The sequence below is a fragment of the Symsagittifera roscoffensis genome, chromosome 3 (assembly GCF_963678635.1).
Source record: "Symsagittifera roscoffensis chromosome 3, txSymRosc1.1, whole genome shotgun sequence".
In the NCBI taxonomy this organism is placed as follows: Eukaryota; Metazoa; Xenacoelomorpha; order Acoela; family Convolutidae; genus Symsagittifera; species Symsagittifera roscoffensis.
In genome coordinates, this window is record NC_087064.1 from 26,474,519 (window position 1) to 26,492,793 (window position 18,275).

At 37.2% G+C, this 18,275-nt stretch overlaps 1 protein-coding gene across 4 annotated transcripts; it reads left to right on the forward strand.

The window, feature by feature from the left end:
• Positions 1-10,455: 10,455 nt before the first annotated feature.
• LOC134842199 (uncharacterized) lies at positions 10,456-17,593 on the forward strand. 4 transcript variants are annotated; one of them, XM_063858422.1, is made up of 5 exons: positions 10,456-10,569; positions 12,230-12,336; positions 13,406-13,633; positions 14,202-14,438; positions 17,368-17,593. In XM_063858422.1, exons 2-4 carry the CDS (start codon positions 12,264-12,266, stop codon positions 14,420-14,422), a joined length of 522 nt encoding a protein of 173 aa, XP_063714492.1. In that variant the 5' UTR covers positions 10,456-10,569; positions 12,230-12,263; the 3' UTR covers positions 14,423-14,438; positions 17,368-17,593. The 4 variants fall into 4 exon arrangements, with proteins under 4 accessions (XP_063714492.1, XP_063714491.1, XP_063714494.1 ...); XM_063858421.1 differs by having other exon boundaries at positions 10,478-10,678; XM_063858424.1 differs by having other exon boundaries at positions 10,498-10,599.
• Positions 17,594-18,275: the final 682 nt, after the last annotated feature.

Genomic DNA, 18,275 nt, shown 5'->3' on the forward strand with positions numbered 1-18,275 from the left:
ATCTATGAATTAGTTTGGAAGTCATAATTGACCTTGACTGCCTTATCTTTTTATATAAGAAGAGCATCGAGTTTAGTAGTAACACAGAGTTTGAATCCGTACGGATGCGGATTCCTTGTAGTAAACACGCTACTCGTTAAAAACCGTTTAAAAGATGGCGCAGTCATTACGTTCGAATCAGAAGATTCCTCTAAGTGTTCCACCTTTTTGGCACAAACTTACGACACAACCACCGGCCTCCGGTGGGATGCTCTAAATGGATTTTGGGACTACAAGTGGCGATATTCGCAATACAGAATATAGACGTGAATATTCACAATCGACCCACTAAGTTCATTTGACCACCATTGCCAAGATCCAAAGAAGCGATCGATGAAGAAACAAAAATGCAAAAACGCGAACGAGATTACCGAAATCAGGAAAAAACAATACGATACGAAAATGAGGGAATGAAAGTTGATGCAATGGGAATACTAGGTTGCACCGTACCATGGGATGATGCCGACACAAAAGCTTAACCTATACGTATTTGTGCCTCGGGCAAGAAGCAAATAGACAATTTTGTCAAAAAATCTAACACCGATATTCAAATCGTTTCAACAAGAGATCAATCGGGGGATCTCGAGAACGTATTCGTTGCAGAAAAAATATAGCCTTCGAACGCTAAAATTTCATTTGCCTCGTAAAGAAAAAGAACGATTCTTTGGAGCCATTCCACGCGGAGTTTTAGTGATAAAGTCGAGCTTGCTTCTAAAGCTGATTACAGAGTTAGAGAAGACGAGTGGGTTTGGGATATGTTCACGGCCCATATTCAATCCGAAGAACTATTGTCTGAAACACGCTCACAGGAAGAAGCGTACGAACACGCAATTAGACAAGAAAAGAGCATTGAAAACAACAGAAAAAAAACCATAGTCAAGGAAAGCCACAGTCATTGAAATTTAAAGCAAAGGCAAAACATTAAGCAGTGTTATTGATGCGGAAACCACTTTTCGTCAAAACACTTACAAAGTGGCCCGGCGAAACATGAAATTTGCTCCAAATGCGACAGACGGGGACACATTCAACAAGTATGTTCATGACAAAAGTAAATTAGGTGGACATCAATGACAAACCCGATTGGGAGGAAGAAAGACAGCAACAAGAAGATAACATCAGCCAATGGCTGTGAAATAATAGATGATCGATACTCAGTATTGCAATCGATGAATTTTTGGAAGAAAAGACGCAGCGACATTCAAAGAAGAAGATCTAAACGGACACTGAGTAATTTTAAAAACCACAGGAGTTGCAACCCTTGCTATGAGCAGCTTCAGGAAGCTCAATACCATTTCTAAATGAAAAAGCGACCAAAAAACTACACAAATTAGTGAAAGGCGCCATTTGGAAAAAAGTTCCAAAAAAACACGCAAAGCATAATCTCGCTTGTTATTGCAGAGTTTACATAGCACCATTTGATAGACTTATAACACCAATCGAATTAGGAGGATGGACAATTAACTCCGCACCATTCCTGAAAGTTGACGGTCAACGCGCTAACAATGTAGGTCGAAACATACTACCACAAACAAGAAGAAAACTCCACAGAGAAAAATGAAACTACTAACTGGTATCAAACATCGATCAAAAGAACAAATCGGGCCCTGAAATAACACATTGGATCAAAGAACAAAAAAGAAGACAATTCAAAAAAATTGCAAGATCAAAAACTACGTGGTAAAAACAAAATTTGTGGAAAATTTCAAAACAGTACAACAAAAAGGAAGGAGAGTTCCAATTCAACTTAAAAAAAAGAGTAGAACAAGATATAATTAAAACGATCCAAAAACATTACGTGAAGAAATTGGAAAAATTTAGCGACAGACAGTTAATTGGCCCAATAGACATTACGGTAAAAAAAAAGATCAATCGAGAAAACTGGCACTCGACTCAGAACTGATTAACAAATAGATACATACAAAAAATACCAAATGCCCAACATAGAACCCTTACTATACAATGTGGCATAAGCAGTCGAAACACCAGGCACCGGGGGAATATGCTTCTCAACGATAGACCTTAGGCATACGTAAGCGCAACTAACGTTAAACCAAAAAACGGTTTCGGGGTTGGTCAGTCAAACATCTCAACTTTTGTGTTTATGGCATAGTATTTATCATCGTTACAGTTCTTCAAGCATTTTTGTGTGCGTTGAATGCATGCATCCAGAAAATCGAAGACCGTCCGACCGAGGCTAACCAGATGGATTGCTAGATTACTACCCTTTAATTTTGATATCAGCCATCTGCCGGTATCAAAGATGGGCCTAATTGACTATTTGTCAAAAACACCACTCAGTCTGGTGCTACCGGCGTCAATGAAAAATGAGGAACTAGTGGTCGCCAGAACCACCGTATTTATTTCAAAGCTGGAAGGATTGGACAATATAGTGCTAAATGAACTAGACATTAGAAAACGCGTTTTACTGAAATTGATTGGCAGCCCAAAGAAAGAAAGTAATAGACTATTTGACTCCGTCCTAAAGGCACATAGAGTCAGATGCATTCAAAGTCTTCAACCTCTGCGACACCAAAAACGGAAATCAGAAAAACGAACGAAAGCAAGAGTATATTATGACTTCCAATTATACAAAAAGAGATTAATGAACATGCGGACTCCGAGATTACGCCAATCCAAAGGAACAGAACATTGGACACACCATCCCAGAAAAACGAAACAATTGGTACAGTAAGCCACGTAGAAGGGGCCCAACCCAAATACGAACGAACCACAACCAATGGAGATAGATAACACCAATCCAACAAAAACATCAGATAGTGACGACAAATTTTTCCCGGTAAACGAATGCGCCAGAGTGAAAGGGTCGCCAGACAGCGAGCAAGGGAATCAGCTAGAGCAAGAGTGGCTATGCTGGAGAATCAGGAAAAAGAATAAAACAGAAAGATTACTTACACCGGAAGTGCGGGAATAACACACCCAACCAACAGGAAGAGCAGAGTTCACTCCATTATGACAAAATACCCTTCCCATCAAACATCGATCAAAAGAACAAATCGGGCCCTGAAATAACACATTGGATCATAGAACAAAAAAGAAGACAATTTAAAAAAATCGCAAGATCAAAAACTACGTGGTAAAAACAAAATTTGTGGAAAATTTCAAAGCAGTACAACAAAAAGGAAGGAGAGTTCCAATTCAACTTAAAAAAAGAGTAGAACAAGAAATAATTAAAATGATCCGAAAAGATTAAGTGAAGAAATTGGAAAAATTTAGCGACAGACAGTTAATTGGCCCAATAGACATTACGGTAAAAAAAAAGATCAATCAAGAAAACTGGCACTCGACTCAGAACTGATTAACAAATAGATACATACAAAAAATACCAAATGCCCAACACAGAACCCTTACTATACAATGTGGCATAAGCAGTCGAAACACCAAGCACCGGGGGAATATGCTTCTCAACGATAGACCTTAGGCATGCGTACACGCAACTAACGTTAAACCAAAAAACGGTTTTGGGTTTGGTCAGTCAAACATCTCATCTTTTGTGTTTATGGCATAGTATTTATCATCGTTACAGATCTTCAAGCATTTTTATGTGCGTGGAATGCATCCAGAAAATCGAAGACCGTCCGACCGAGGCTAACCAGATGGATTGCTAGATTACTACCCTTTAATTTTGATATCAGCCATCTGCCGGTATCAAAGATGGGCCTAATTGACTATTTGTCAAAAAAACACAACTCAGTCTGGTGCTACCGGCGTCCATGAAAAATGAGGAACTATTGGTCGCCAGAACCACCGTATTTATTTCAAAGCTGGAAGGATTGGACAATATAGTGCTAAATGAACTAGACATTAGAAAACGCGTTTTACTGAAATTGATTGGCAGCCCAAAGAAAGAAAGTAATAGACTATTTGACTCCGTCCTAAAGGCAAATAGAGTCAGATGCATTCAAAGTCTTCAACCTCTTCGACACCAAAAACGGAAATCAGAAAAACGAACGAAAGCAAGAGTATAATTGGACTTCCAATTATACAAAAAGAGATTAATGAACATGCGGACTCCGAGATTACGCCAATCCAAGGGAACAAAACATTGGACATAATATTCGAGAAAAACGAAACAATTGGTACAGCAAGCCAAGTAGAAGGGGCCCAACCCAGATACGAACGAACCACAATCAATGGAGATAGATGACACCAATCCAACAAAAACATCAGATAGTGACGACAAATTTTTCCCGGTAAACGAATGCGCCAGAGTGAAAGGGTCGCCAGACAGCGAGCAAGGGAATCAGCTAGAGCAAGAGTGGCTATGCTGGAGAATCAGGAAAAAGAATAAAACAGAAAGATTACTTACACCGGAAGAGCGGGAGTAACACACCCAACCAACAGGAGGAGCAGAGTTCACTCCATTAGGACAAAATACCCCTCCCATCAAACATCGATCAAAAGAACAAATCGGGCCCTGAAATAACACATTGGATCAAAGAACAAAAAAGAAGACAATTTAAACAAAAACGCAAGATCAAAAAACTACGTGGTAAAAACAGAATTTGTGGAACATTTCAAAGCAGTACAACAAAAAGGAAGTAGAGTTCCAATTCACCTTAAAAAAAGAGTAGAACAAGAAATAATTAAAAGGATTCAAAAAAGTCACGTGAAGAAATTGGAAAAAATTAGCGACAGACAGTTAATTGGCCCAATAGACATTACGGTAAAAAAAAAGATCAATCGAGAAAACTGGCACTCGACTCAGAACTGATTAAAAAATAGATACATACAAAAAATACCAAATGCCCAACACAGAACCCTTACTATACAATGTGGCACAAGCTGTCGAAACACCAGACATCGGGGGAATATGCTTCTCAACGATAGACCTTAGGCATGCGTACGCGCAACGTTAAACCAAAAAACGGTTTCGGGTTTGGTCAGTCAAACATCTCATCTTTTGAGTTTATGGCATAGTATTTATCATCGTTACAGATCTTCAAGCATTTTTATGTGCGTTGAATGCATCCAGAAAATCGAAGACCGTCCGTCCGAGGCTAACCAGATGAATTGCTAGATTACTACCCTTTAATTTTGATATCAGCCATCTGCCGGTATCAAAGATGGGCCTAATTGACTATTTGTCAAAAAAACACCACTCAGTCTGGTGCTTCCGGTGTCCATGAAAAATGAGAAATTAGTGGGGTCGCCAGAACCACCGTATTTATTTCAAAGCTGGAAGGATTGAACAATATAGTGCTAAATGAACTAGACATTAGAAAACGCGTTTTACTGAAATTGATTGGCAGCCCAAAGAAAGAAATAATAGACTATTTGACTCCGTCCTAAAGGCAAATAGAGTCAGATGCATTCAAAGTCTTCAACCTCTTCGACACCAAAAACGGACATCAGAAAAACGAACGAAAGCAAGAGTATAATATGACTTCCAATTATACAAAAAGAGATTGATGAACATGCGGTCTCCGAGACTACGCCAATCCGCGAAAAACGAAACAATTGGTACAACAAGCCAAGTAGAAGGGGCCCAACCCAAATACGAACGAGCCACAATCAATGGAGATAGATGACACCAATCCAACAAAAACATCAGATAGTGACGACAAATTTTTCCCAGTAAATGAATGCGCCAGAGTGAAAAGGTTGCCAGACAGCGAGCAGGGGAATCAGCTAGAGCAAGAGTGGCTATGTTGGAGAATCAGGAAAAAGAATAAAACAGAAAGATTACTTACACCGGAAGAGCGGGAATAACACACCCAACCAACAGGAGGAGCAGAGTTCACTCCATTAGGACAAAATACCCCTCCCACTGCAAGTCAGGAAACATATAGGAGGAGCACGAAACCACAATCACCAACGCAGACGGAAAAGTAACCCGTCAAGAAAAGTGAGAAGTGGATCCAGGAAGGACAAAAAACACCAAAAACAGACAATCGAAATTACCGTCCAAGCAGGAGAAAAAAGAAGAAGATAGTTTTAACCTGGGGAAGCAGACACTCCAAAACGCAAAACAAACACAACAAACCAGATATTGCCAAGTGAATGGAATTCTAAAACACTAGTGCTCAGACGGAAAAAGAAAAAAGGCATAGAAAGACAAACGGACAAAAGTTTAGACTTGACCGCTATCGAACCGGAGAGAAAGCTCAGCAGGGCACTGGGACACAGATTCATAGCCACGGCAACCCGAAGAGATAAGAACCTCAGACCGCTAATGCCTTATTTAAAGTAGAAGGACTGGGATTCCATCAAACGAGCATATGGCGCGTATCTACATAACACTCGAAACCGCCTCAGCGTACGAGACGAATACCTAATTATCGATGACCGAATGGTCATACCAACTCAGATACGCGACACCGTGCTGAATAGCGTGCACCCTACGCACCCAGGGACAAATGCGATGTTGGATATTGCGGAGGACATTTGGTTCCCGCATATTCAGAGAGGAATAGTAGCAGTGGGCGAAAATGGCAAAGAATGCAAGGAACAAGGTAAAAGCTTTCAGTCTGTGTTAGGAAAAAGGCACCATGCGGAATTAGAAGGGGTAGAACCAAATGAGGAAGTTCAATTAGATATCGCTGGTCCGATGCCAGATGACTTGAACAAGGATGCTTATATACTAGTAGCAATCGATATATTTTCAAAAAACCCCACCACGAAAGTAGTGACAAAAACCACGGCGGGCTCAGCCATAAATTTTATGCAAAATTACATCATGAAAACGAAGTTCCAAGAAGGATTAGGTGTGACCTACTACAATCATAATGGTCTAAAAAATTAAAAGTATTTTGCAAAGACAACAACATCAAACGACTATTTGCACCAGTAGATGACCACAAAGCAATAGCACTCATGGAGCTACTTATCACAACTTCAAAACCACGTTTAAGGGTAATGAGAATTGACCCATACAATACAACAAAAAAACTGGCACCATAGCGGAACTAATCAAAACAGTAAAGATAACCCAAAACGCCGAGACCAGCTGTCAGCTTTCGAGATGCACATGGTTAGAAGACCCAACATTATAACATCAAACCTAGCATCTACAAGTAAACAAAGTAATCGAAGCTGGGACAATATTGAGCTAGCTAACTGTTTGGACAAAAAGAGACTTGAGAGACCGCCCTAACACCAGAACAAATGCATGACATAAGCGCAGGGTCAGAGGAAGAAATAGTGATCAAGCGTAGGGAGACTAGAAAACATCACCCTGACGTCATCGCCCTTGACAGCGACATGACGGAGGAACAGATGCGCATAATAAAAACTGAAATAAGGCATTCAAAACAAGCTAAAAGGGGTAGAAAACACCAGATCAAACTAGGAGAAAAGATCAAACAAGTAGCGCGAAAATGTTGAGGGTTGCACAAAAAGTAAAGAACCTCGAACAATTTTAACTGAAATACAAAACACATGAAGTGAAATCCTAGCAACCCATACGACGTGGGTTCAAACTGTCGGGAAACAACCTAGACTGTTACGGAACAGTGGCTTTGCATTTGTTCAAAATCAAAATTTGTATGTTAATTTTAGACCAACTCAACTAAGTGACTTCATGACTTCAAATAAGTCAGCAAAGTATAAGAAGAGCTACCGGTTCTTAGACAAAAAAAACTCCAAGGCATCCCATTTTCGTAGAAACAGGGGCAGTATAAGAAAATTGGCACGAACAAAAGGCGAGATACATATCAAAAGCGCAACAAAAGAAGAACAAGACAAACAAAGACACGTAGGTACAAGGGACCAGCAGTGGAAAAACAGCAGGGACAAAAGGTAGAAGGCAACAACAAAACCTTGCAGGCGAACACCAGGAAATCAGCAACACGACAACATGGAAGAAGAACATTAGGAAAACCAAAACCACGTGGCTTACAATTCGATATCCCCGCACCCTCCGCTTCGGATTCGGAAGTGTCCACCACTTCATCGGAGGGGTAAATAACACAACCAACAAAAAAGGGACACAAATAGAACACCTCCTCCTACCAGGGCATCAACCCGAACAAGAACCAGCACATTGACAACAAAATTTGATGATCCGATGCCAATAATACAAGTGAGAATAAAGAAAAAGCAAGTCCCAGAGCCATCACCAAGCCAGAAAGCGGTTTTCCTATAAACGTTGAGAACAACAAGAAGTCACCGATGTGGTAACAATTGCCACAAGCAGCGATTCCAGCCGAATTGAAAGAATACCGACAACAAAAGAGGGCGACAACAAGAATGCCAATCAATGCAGACGACAAAGAGAAAAAAAACAACACTGAAAGGTTGAAAAAAAAAGAGGCGAAGAGAGAAAAAGGGATAACTGAAGAAAATAACTACAACTATTCTTGTTACAACTGGGGAAATGTTATCCCTCCGGGTTATGTTTTTGTATCCGTTAAGTATTATTTTACATAAATGCCAGACTAAGTTACTTATTCGCAATTAATTTTATGTGTATAATTTTTAAAGAATGATAGGGAGAAATCTGTTTAATTTTTAGTCAGAAAGTGTTTATTTTTATCTGAAAGAGTGAACTTCAATCTATTGAGGCTCTACTGATTGAAAGTAAAAAATCAGAAGGAGAATTTTTTCTAGTAATTCATTCAACAACTGTTTTTTGTACAACAATCTCAATCACCCTTAATTTCTGTCTGATAAAGAACGAAATTGAAATATCCGCACAGAAAAAGCTCGGTTTTTTGAGATCTTAACAAAATTTCAACACCTTGCGCAATTTTTACACGTGTTTTTTAAAAGTGTTTGCAGTTTGTCCTCGACGATTTCAACTAGTACAACCATTCGTAGCTAATGATTTTTTCAACATAATATATACCTGATGAAAATTTTATTTTCAACACCCAAAACTAAATTGAAAATATCTGAGTTGAGTTATAATATTAGTAATAGTGGTAACAGAATTTTCCAAAGAAGATGATGAGGAAGTACTTGTGCAAAATTGTTTATGGATTAATTTTTTATCTCCAGGGAAGTACTATTTAAAATTTTTTTAAAATTTTTTTGGCAATTTTTATATCATCTGAAAAATAATCATGAAATTACTCGAAATTAAAAAATCAACTGCAACCGTTGGTTCTAAAGTTCTGAGATTTTGATCTTGGGAATTTGAAAAAGGGTTTTTAACGCGCGATAAAATTGTTTTATAAGCGCGTTCCTGATTGTTAACTCCGAATCAAAACTCAATGCAAACTGAATTGAGGTTGCTTTCTTGGTTTTTAAAACGTTACAAGACTCTTAATGCATCACTTTGTACAGTTCATAGTTTATGGCCAGAAATTTTTAAGCAAAATTCTTTTTGAAAGTTTGAGTAAAATTTAACAGTGAAAAACAAATGTCTCCAAAGAATTTAAATGTCAGGAACACTCAGGACCTCGCCCTATTACGAGTGGTATTGTCCCCAATATAATTTCAAAAGATTTTTCCACGAAAAAAGCTAAAACGTTATTTATGCATTTTTTTATAGCGAACCATTTTTGATTCTCCGGTTATGAACTAGGTGCAATTTTTGATTATTTTTCCGGCTTGGATAATGTTGCCTCACTCTGAAGCAACAAGAACGGATCATGGTGGTCATCAAATATCCGAATTTTTGATGAGCGGAGACAGGCTCTTCATAACCTTTCCTTTAACACGTTCGGCCAACATTTAAACCAGCAAGCAAAAGTGAGTTTTTGTTACTTTTGTCCATAGTATGTTTTCATTTTTGTAGATATTTTGGTTGTTGTTCACAATTTTCTGATTTATGTCAAGTCTTTCATGACTTTTTTTCACATTTCTTGACAAGTTTACTGTCCATAGCGACTACTGTCCGGTCTATCACGAGTAACATTCTCACTATCGCTTTCGTGACCATGAGAAGCTATACGTCCTAATATTTACCGCCACCATAAAGAATAGCTTGACTATCAATTCTCGGTCCCTAATTGTCATTCACTGAGACTTTGGAAATCTGGATACAAATCGCATACTCGGGAAACAAATGGAGATATTCATACAAGGCCAAATATCAACAAATTTCGTTTAAATGGTGTTTTTTTACTGGTATTCTGCCAATTCAGTAGCTAAACTGTGCAGCTAGGGTTATAAACTCGTTTAAACCAAAGCACTTGATTGTTGATTTGATGTGATTGACTTTAAAGTTGACTAAAAAGTATGAAACTTAATTTTTCCACCACTTTGGAAATGATGAGTTTTATATGGTTGAAGGCACAAAGATAAAAAGTGTGAAATTCGATCAGTTTTGCAATTAAGCACATACGGTAATTGGGCACTTCGATATAATGAAAAGCCTTTCAGCGAAAGACAAAGAGAAGTCTCCGAGAACACCTGAAGTCTAGTATTTTTCTGATTCAAAAAGTTCAGACTAGATTCGGTCATCGCTTTTCTTAGGCCATTCTTAATTTAGATGATTGCTCTTTTTGACGTAATACTTCGTCATTTTGAACAGCATCTTTTATTAAATATTTACTGAAACCAAACATTGTGTAGTTTACGACAGACTAACCTCAAATACACACTACACTCTACAAAATTATTTCAGTTAGCAATTTTTTTTAGTTCACATCAATAGTGCGTATTGGAATCTATCATTACTTGTGTTATTGGTACCTTCAAATTGAACCATCTGTTACACAATATTTTTCCTTTTGTTAGTGTAATAATTTTTTCAATTTAAGAAAACTCGATTTCACATCAGATAATAGCTCTGAAACTTGTTTAAAAATTTTCATATTTAGTTCTTAGATCATTTTAAAAACTTTGAGGCGTTTTTTTGATATCCAATACCCAATTTTTTGACATTTAACAAGTTTTGGACAAACGTAAGTATATATCAACTTAAAATTTCACTTATAAAACGCCCGAAATTATGAGTTCGGTTGCATCGCTGTTAAACTCATGGCATTTTGCTAGCGTTTTGCCCATGATATTTTGAATGTCAATTATCAAATCTCTTAGAATCTGTTTTTTTTTGCAAATTTTTGTCGAATACTAAAACCTTAGACAAAAAAAAACATTGAAAAAATGTCATATTTTTGTGACAGCAATTTGAATTGGAGCTTCAGACATTCTTGACATATCTTGACAAACGTTTTTGATCAAAACCTGATATCTGATCTGGCGAATCCTTTGGTATTAAATATGTCAACTTCTTAGTTCAATAAGTAGGTTTTTTACGAGCTTTCCACAACTTCGTTATACAATCAAAAAAAATCGAAAATGATCCTACCGCAGGTTGCATGAACAAAAGAAAGTATTTGTTCAAGTCTGTTCACATTTCACTCTGCCATATTTTTGAGTGAAATTTAAAACTAAAAAAAATGTTTTTAAATAACATTTACAGTGCCCGAATTGAGGCCCGCGACGTATGTTCAGACTTTCGAATTGGCGCCGACGTTAATCCCTCAACCGAATTCATTGTTCGGAAAGTTTTTAGAGTCACAGACACAGTCTAGAAATACAAAACTTCGATTGTCTGAGAGTTAGTCGCCATAATCTGTAAATATTTCGAGGCGGTTTTAAAAATAGTCGCAATGTTCTGAAATCGAGTCGCAATCAGTCTGCACATAAGTCGCGGATTTGGAAACCAAACATGATTACAAAAAAGCGAATGAAGCAATATGTGATAATCATTACTAGGGGGCATCACAATAATTGAGTTTGAAATATCATACAATAAAGAAAAAAGAACAGAAAATAAAAACCAAATTTTCTGAGAAGCAACAAAGTTTTCTTACATTGAAACACGTATTGCTAAGCCTTATGGTAAAAAAATGTCAGGTGCCCAGCAGAAATTAAATATCGTTGACTCTACGTTGTACAAAATATGTAGTAGAAAAATTGAAACGGTCGCAGTACACTTTAAACACTTTTCTTAGGATCACGGAGATATTTTGATCCTACTTTCCTAAAAAAATGTATTTTTCTATAAAATATAATATTGGTAGTATAGAGAGCAGTAAAAAACAGAAACAGACAGAATGACATTTATCAGAATAACTTTGTCTTTTCCATTTTTTTTTGCATCTCTCTCGTTACATAATATAGTTTTGCTATAAGTTCTATCGAAGTTCTATAAAATTTAATTGTTCACATTGTTGTTCTGAAAGAAACTATTCAAGTTCAAGGTCATGAACTCAATTCTCACAAAGCTAGCCAACTTTTGTTGACAGTGTTGATTTACGGTCCGATTATATTTTAGACATATTTCGTCTAGTTATCTTGGAAAAGGGCGGATGCCAAGTGACAGCCAACAAACAGTAGAGATACATCAAATAGCTGAACATCTTCCATCAGAACCTAATTCAGGTATCGAATTCTTTTTTCTCTTGTATGAGTTATTCGTATGTTAGTCGACTAGACTCTTTTTCAGATGCCCTTCCATGTTTTCTGGAACTCCATTTTCAAAAGAATTTTTAATATCAAATTTCGTTACTAAGGCTCTGTTCCACTTTCCCTGAGTTTTCAAAATTTCTGATTTTTTGTAGTTGTACGTGATATTATGGCTAAACGCGTGATGTTATTATGTCAGGTATAAAGAACAAATCTGTTGACAATTGGTAGTTTTTTCATCCTGCCGAGTTTCATTGCAATATGACACTGTTAAAGTAGTTTTCAAATTTAAATTGAAAGGTGGGGTGGGAGATGGTTGAAAAAAGCCGCGTCGGATGTTTTCATTTTACCGTCCCCTACCCTCTAAAAAACGCTGACATCGGCTCTTTTTCCTTTTCCCCCACCTCACTCAAACATGAACTTTATGGCCTAGCGAGTGGTTTTACAAGGTTAGTTTTGAAGACCAAATATGGGAAGAAAAATAAAAAGGGGAGAAAAATACGGGGAGAAAAATAAAAAGAGCCCAAACATCATATTAAGTACTATACCATGTTATTTTGAAGACTGTAAATGAAGAATAGCTATGATTGAAATGGGCTGTTCAGTGACCATATCAATTCAATTGCCGGCTTTTTCCTTTTCCCTCACCGGCAAAAAGTAAAAGTTTTGTTCACATTCTTTATTGTTATGAAAATTGATAGACGAACTAATAAGGCAACGACAAACATATTGGTCTTCATACTTAACCTTTTAAAACCTTTCGTTACACCATAAAATTGGTATTTATGTGAGGTAGAAAAAAATCTGATATAATTTATATCATAAAATCCAAATACAAAAATTCATAGGAAAAACTTCATTTTTCGTCTGTGCTGTGAAACTTGAATGAAACATTCTTGAAACCCTAAAAAACTAAGAAATGTTCTGGCGATTTGTAAGCTATTGAAAAAATGTGGCTTTTTTTCTTCGTCGCCACCTCGCACATAAGCATCTTTTTTTTATGCAACGAGGGGTGAAAGAGCCAAAGATGTTTTTGTTTTATCAGAAGAAAGAGAAGACTGGCTACTAGTCGACAAGAATCAACACCAGAACAAATCTGCACGTGACGACAAAACTACTACTACAGGAAAGTCTGAAAAACTAAACTCTCGGGAGAGAAAGACTTCGGCATCCAGAACCACTTTGGACCCCAGTTTGGTGTTTGAGATAAAAAGTGAAACACAATTTGAGGCATCCACGTCCAGTGCCGAGATGTCGACAAACGAAGAAAAAGGTGACCAGAGCTACTTTTTCAATAATGAATTTCTACGTAAATTCGGTAAAATAGAGAAAAAATATTGAGGAGACTACTTCCTCCTGTTTGCGTGGATACATGCAATGTAGCGCAATGCGATAAATGGCTTCACCAGCCCCCCTCCCTTCACACGCGCACACACACCGCCTTACTAACAAAAACTGCTTATAAGTTTGCGAAAAATCAAAAGAGTAACTGAAAAAAAAAAACTAGCAACACACCCTCTCCCTCCTTCTCCTGAACTGAACTAAAACAAATCAGTACTGACAGCAGGTAAATACTCAATTCTTTTCCAAACACACCCCCCTACCCCCTATATGAGTTTCAGGTTTGAAAAAATATTTTCACGTTGTCATAATGTAATGAAATTTTGCATGGTCAACAAACTAACTATTGTGAACACATTTGTTCTCCATACTTTACTTCGTAACATCACGTCTTCAGCCATAATAACACGTAAGACAATTTTAAAAAAAGATTATTTGAAATGAGGGAGAGGGGGTGGAAAAGAGCCAACGACGCTAGTTGGAATGTTTATATTTTACAGAGGAGGCAGCCCTGCAGAGCACCTATGACGCAATTGAGGACAGTTTGTACAAAGAGATAGACAGAGACACCTCCACAGGGTCGGGCAAGAGGGGCGTGCACTTGGGCAACTACCGCATGAAGGAGAAGAGTGAAAAGGTCACTGTCAAGGACGCCAACGTTTCCAAGCCACAACACACCACACAGACAACAGGCACCACTACATCATCCTCAAATTCATAAAAATCTTCAGCATCAAGTAAGTAATCAATCGATTATGATAGCCTTATATGATTATTTCGTAAGCAAAACGTAATATCCGGAGACTTTTGGCAAGCTATTGTGCTCTTTTCCACTCTCCGCCATATTTAAACGTGCCCTTCCCCCCATCTCAAATAAGCATCAATTTCATACGGTAACTAGGGGTTTTAAAACATTAAATATGAAGACCACATATGTTTAAAATGGCCTAATTAGTCCGCATGCCAATTTTCGTAACAATAGGACTATGTGAACCGGAAGCGTTTCTTTTCTTTTCCCCATCACCTACCTCGCATGAGCATCAACAGGGGGTTTTATATTTGTATAACAGGGGGTTTTATATTTTACGAGGTTAAGTATGAATGCCAAATAGGGTGGCAATGTTTCAAAACAAGGGTGTTTTAAAACACTTGTTCTTTTTCAATGTTTTTAACATATTTTTCTGCCTCATTATGCTTTATATGTACCTCGTTTGGCTCTTTTTACTCCCCCCCCCCACCAAATTTTATTTGTAAAAATTATGTTCACTTTGTTCGATTGTTATGAAAATTATCATACGGACTAATTAAGTTATGACAAACATTTTGGTTTTCATAATTAACCTTGTAAAACCACCCGGTCCACCATAAAATTCATGTTCGTGTGAGGTGGGGGGAAAAGGAAAAAGAGCTCCTCGTTTTACTAAGACTCACAACTTGCTATGAACAGTTAAAATAGCAGGTGTTATGAAAATCGATTTGGCTTACCTTTCCCCTTTCCTTCAAATGCAAGGCCCTTGTCCCGGGTTTGACTCTTTTCCAATCCCCCCACATTTCTGAAATTCAAAATTTGAAAGTCTATTTAAAATAGCTTTTCATGTTACAAACTGCGTTAAAACGTGTGAGCGTGAACAAGTGAACAAATTTGTACAGCATTCTTAACATGCAAAATGCCATGTGAACAATTTTTGAAATTTTTTATTTTGTAACTTACGAGGGGGGTGGGAAACTGGAAAAGAGTTTCGGGATTTTTCCATTAATGAGATTGATTCGCGTTCACAGCGATAGGTAAAAATATCAAAACCTGGGCTCTTTTCCAGTTTCCTACCCCCTCGTAAAGTTTCAAAATAAAGCTAATCAAAAATTGTTCACACGGCATTTTGCATATAGAAAAAAACTTGTGAAATTTTGTTCACCTGTTCACGCTGACGCGTTTTAATGCGCTTTTTAAACATGAAAAGTCATTATAATTAAGTTTTCGTTTATTAAATTTCAGAAAAATCAAAGGGGGTGGGGTGAAACTGATTAAATTTCCGAAAAAATCACAGGGGGAACTGGAAAAGAACCAAAACTTGCCCTCTATTTGAGCATTTGACGAATTTTCAAAAAAATTCAACACTTAGTTTTTATACATGATTTAAAACAATTTCAAAGGATTTGTATGTTTTTTATCAAATTAAAACACTTTGGAGGCCACCCTGATACCAAATGTGTGTTGTCATTTGCGGATTAGACAGCCTGCCAATTTTTGTAACAATCCGACGATGTGAAAAATTAACATCATAAATGAAGTTTTGTAGGTGAGGATGGGGGGAGGGAAAAAGAGCCCAGAATAATGAGCTATAAAATAACTCAGGTTGGTGGGTGAAAAAACAGCCAAATTTTTGGCAGCTTTTCTTAGGTCAACCAAATTGAGCACTCCTGTTTTCAAATTTTCAACTTCTGTAATTGTTGTACGTGTTATTATTGCTAAACGCGTAATTTTACGATGTAGGGTTTGAAAAACAAATATGTTGACAATTGCTAGTTTGTTCACCATGCCATGTTTCAATGCAATATGACACTGTTATTATCCAAGCTCGGCTCTTTTTCCTTTTCCCCCCACCTGCAAATTTTTACATGTTAATTTGTTGACCAATTTGTCGGATTGTTATGAAAATTTACATACAGACTAATAAGGCCACGACAAACATATTTGGTCTTCGTACTCAACCTCGTAAAACCACTCGTTACACTAAAAAATGAAGCTCGTGTGAGGTGGGGGGAAAACGAAAAAGAGCCCCAAGCTCTCCCAAATCACCATAATAACCCTATTTTGAACAAATTTAGTGTGCTGCAGGCAAATAATTTAAAAAAGGTCAAAAAAAGGCGCCCTCTCCCCCCCCCTTTGAGTTTCAGTTTTTGAAAAACTATTCTAACGCTGTCGATAATGCACTGAAAAGGTTGGGGGAAGTGGAAAAAAACCAAGGCGTTTAAGGCACTTTTTGAAAAGATTGACCAATGTTTTTTTTTCGGCGCGCGCTACACCCTTAAAATATATTTCTGCGCCGAAAATGCGAAAAAAATCATTCTCAGGTTGTATTGCCGCTTCCCTAGCACAGCCATTTTCTGTGTTTCTAACTTTAATGGTCATCAAAATTGGCTGCATTACGCAACTACAAACGCATTTTGTACTCAAATACAATTTCGGATATCAATGGTTACAGTATAAATTAAAATGATGCTTATATAAAAAAATGACATCTTGGAGGGAAAATGAACAAAAATGAGTCCTCCCGTTTGACCCTTAACAAATAATAGCCCCCATAAAACCTTAGCATCAATGACTGTGGTTTTTAATTGTTTTTAAACAGGTGTAAAGATTTTTTTTTGATATCGAAATGTTGCAATAAATTTGATATGACGCAGCGTCAAAAAAGTCTCCACCCCACCAAGAAAAGATCCCCAGGAAAAATCAAAGTGTAGGCGGCCTAAAGATTTTTATTGCTGTGCTGGGGGGGGGGGGGGGTAGTATAATGGGACAGACCTTAACTTTTCAGGGGATGCTTAAAACTTTGGCTTGATCATCGTGAAAAAATGTATCGTGTAAAGGTGCGCTCAAACTTCTACCTTGATGACTTCAAAGGCGTACCGTAAACAAAACGTTGTCATCAATAGACTATTGTTTAGAAGCGGTTCAACAACAGACAGAAAAGAAAGATGATAAACAACTATCACGACATGCAGTATGCCAGAACATATGGGTCTTTGAACTGTGGAACTGTATAGTAAATTAGTCTGTAATAATAGATAGTCAAAACTCATGAAAATAAGGTTTCATATTATGAAAATGCGGCATTTTTTCAAAGATTATTAGCCGAATAAGTAAAAACATCGTTATCGTTAAGTATCCACACTAATTCAGCTTCAACTAATTGATCGGGTCTTTTCTGTTATACGGCCCTAAATTGCCAAATTGTTCGTTGAGCTTCTGTTTTTAATGAAAATTCTGATTTTCTTTTGCTGTTAATAGTTGTTAACAATTTCAACCAATCAGATTCGAGAATTATGATGCAATTTTCAACATAGCAAAAAATGGGTTTCCTTACAAAACAGAAAAAACCCAATTGATCTAATTTGTTATTATAACAGAAAATGTCGCATTATTATGGTGCTTGATCAATAAGGGCAGGTGAATAAAAAAATTCAATAGTTTTACCTTGGCTTATGTCTTAAAAAGTATTCTTCAACTTCAAATCCCCAATGGAATGTAATTAAGAAATAAAAACGAATTTGATCCAAAAAAAATTAGGAAAATTTTATCGTGACAGCATAAGAAGACGGAGAACGATTTGGCGTTCATCAAAAAAATAATAATGGAAACAAACTTTTTATGAGTTGTCAAGAGAAGTGGTCTTTACGTGTATGTTAAATTGGTGAGGCGCTTTTCTAGATTTCCCCTCCCCTCATACAATTACAGTGTAGATTTGTCTAAAAAATGCTCATACGATAATTTACTCACAAGAAGTATTGTATTCACAATACCTTAAAATACAAACACAATTTTGTATTTGCAGCCAATAGTTTTCGACGCTTAA

Bases quoted from the DNA above. Each gene is read 5' to 3' on its own strand.
- LOC134842199 (XM_063858422.1), top strand. From the start codon at position 12,264: ATGCCAAGTGACAGCCAACAAACAGTAGAGATACATCAAATAGCTGAA. The intron at 12,337-13,405 runs GTATCGAATTCT...TTGTTTTATCAG, and splicing joins TCCATCAGAACCTAATTCAG to AAGAAAGAGAAGACTGGCTA. The intron at 13,634-14,201 runs GTGACCAGAGCT...TATATTTTACAG, and splicing joins GTCGACAAACGAAGAAAAAG to AGGAGGCAGCCCTGCAGAGC.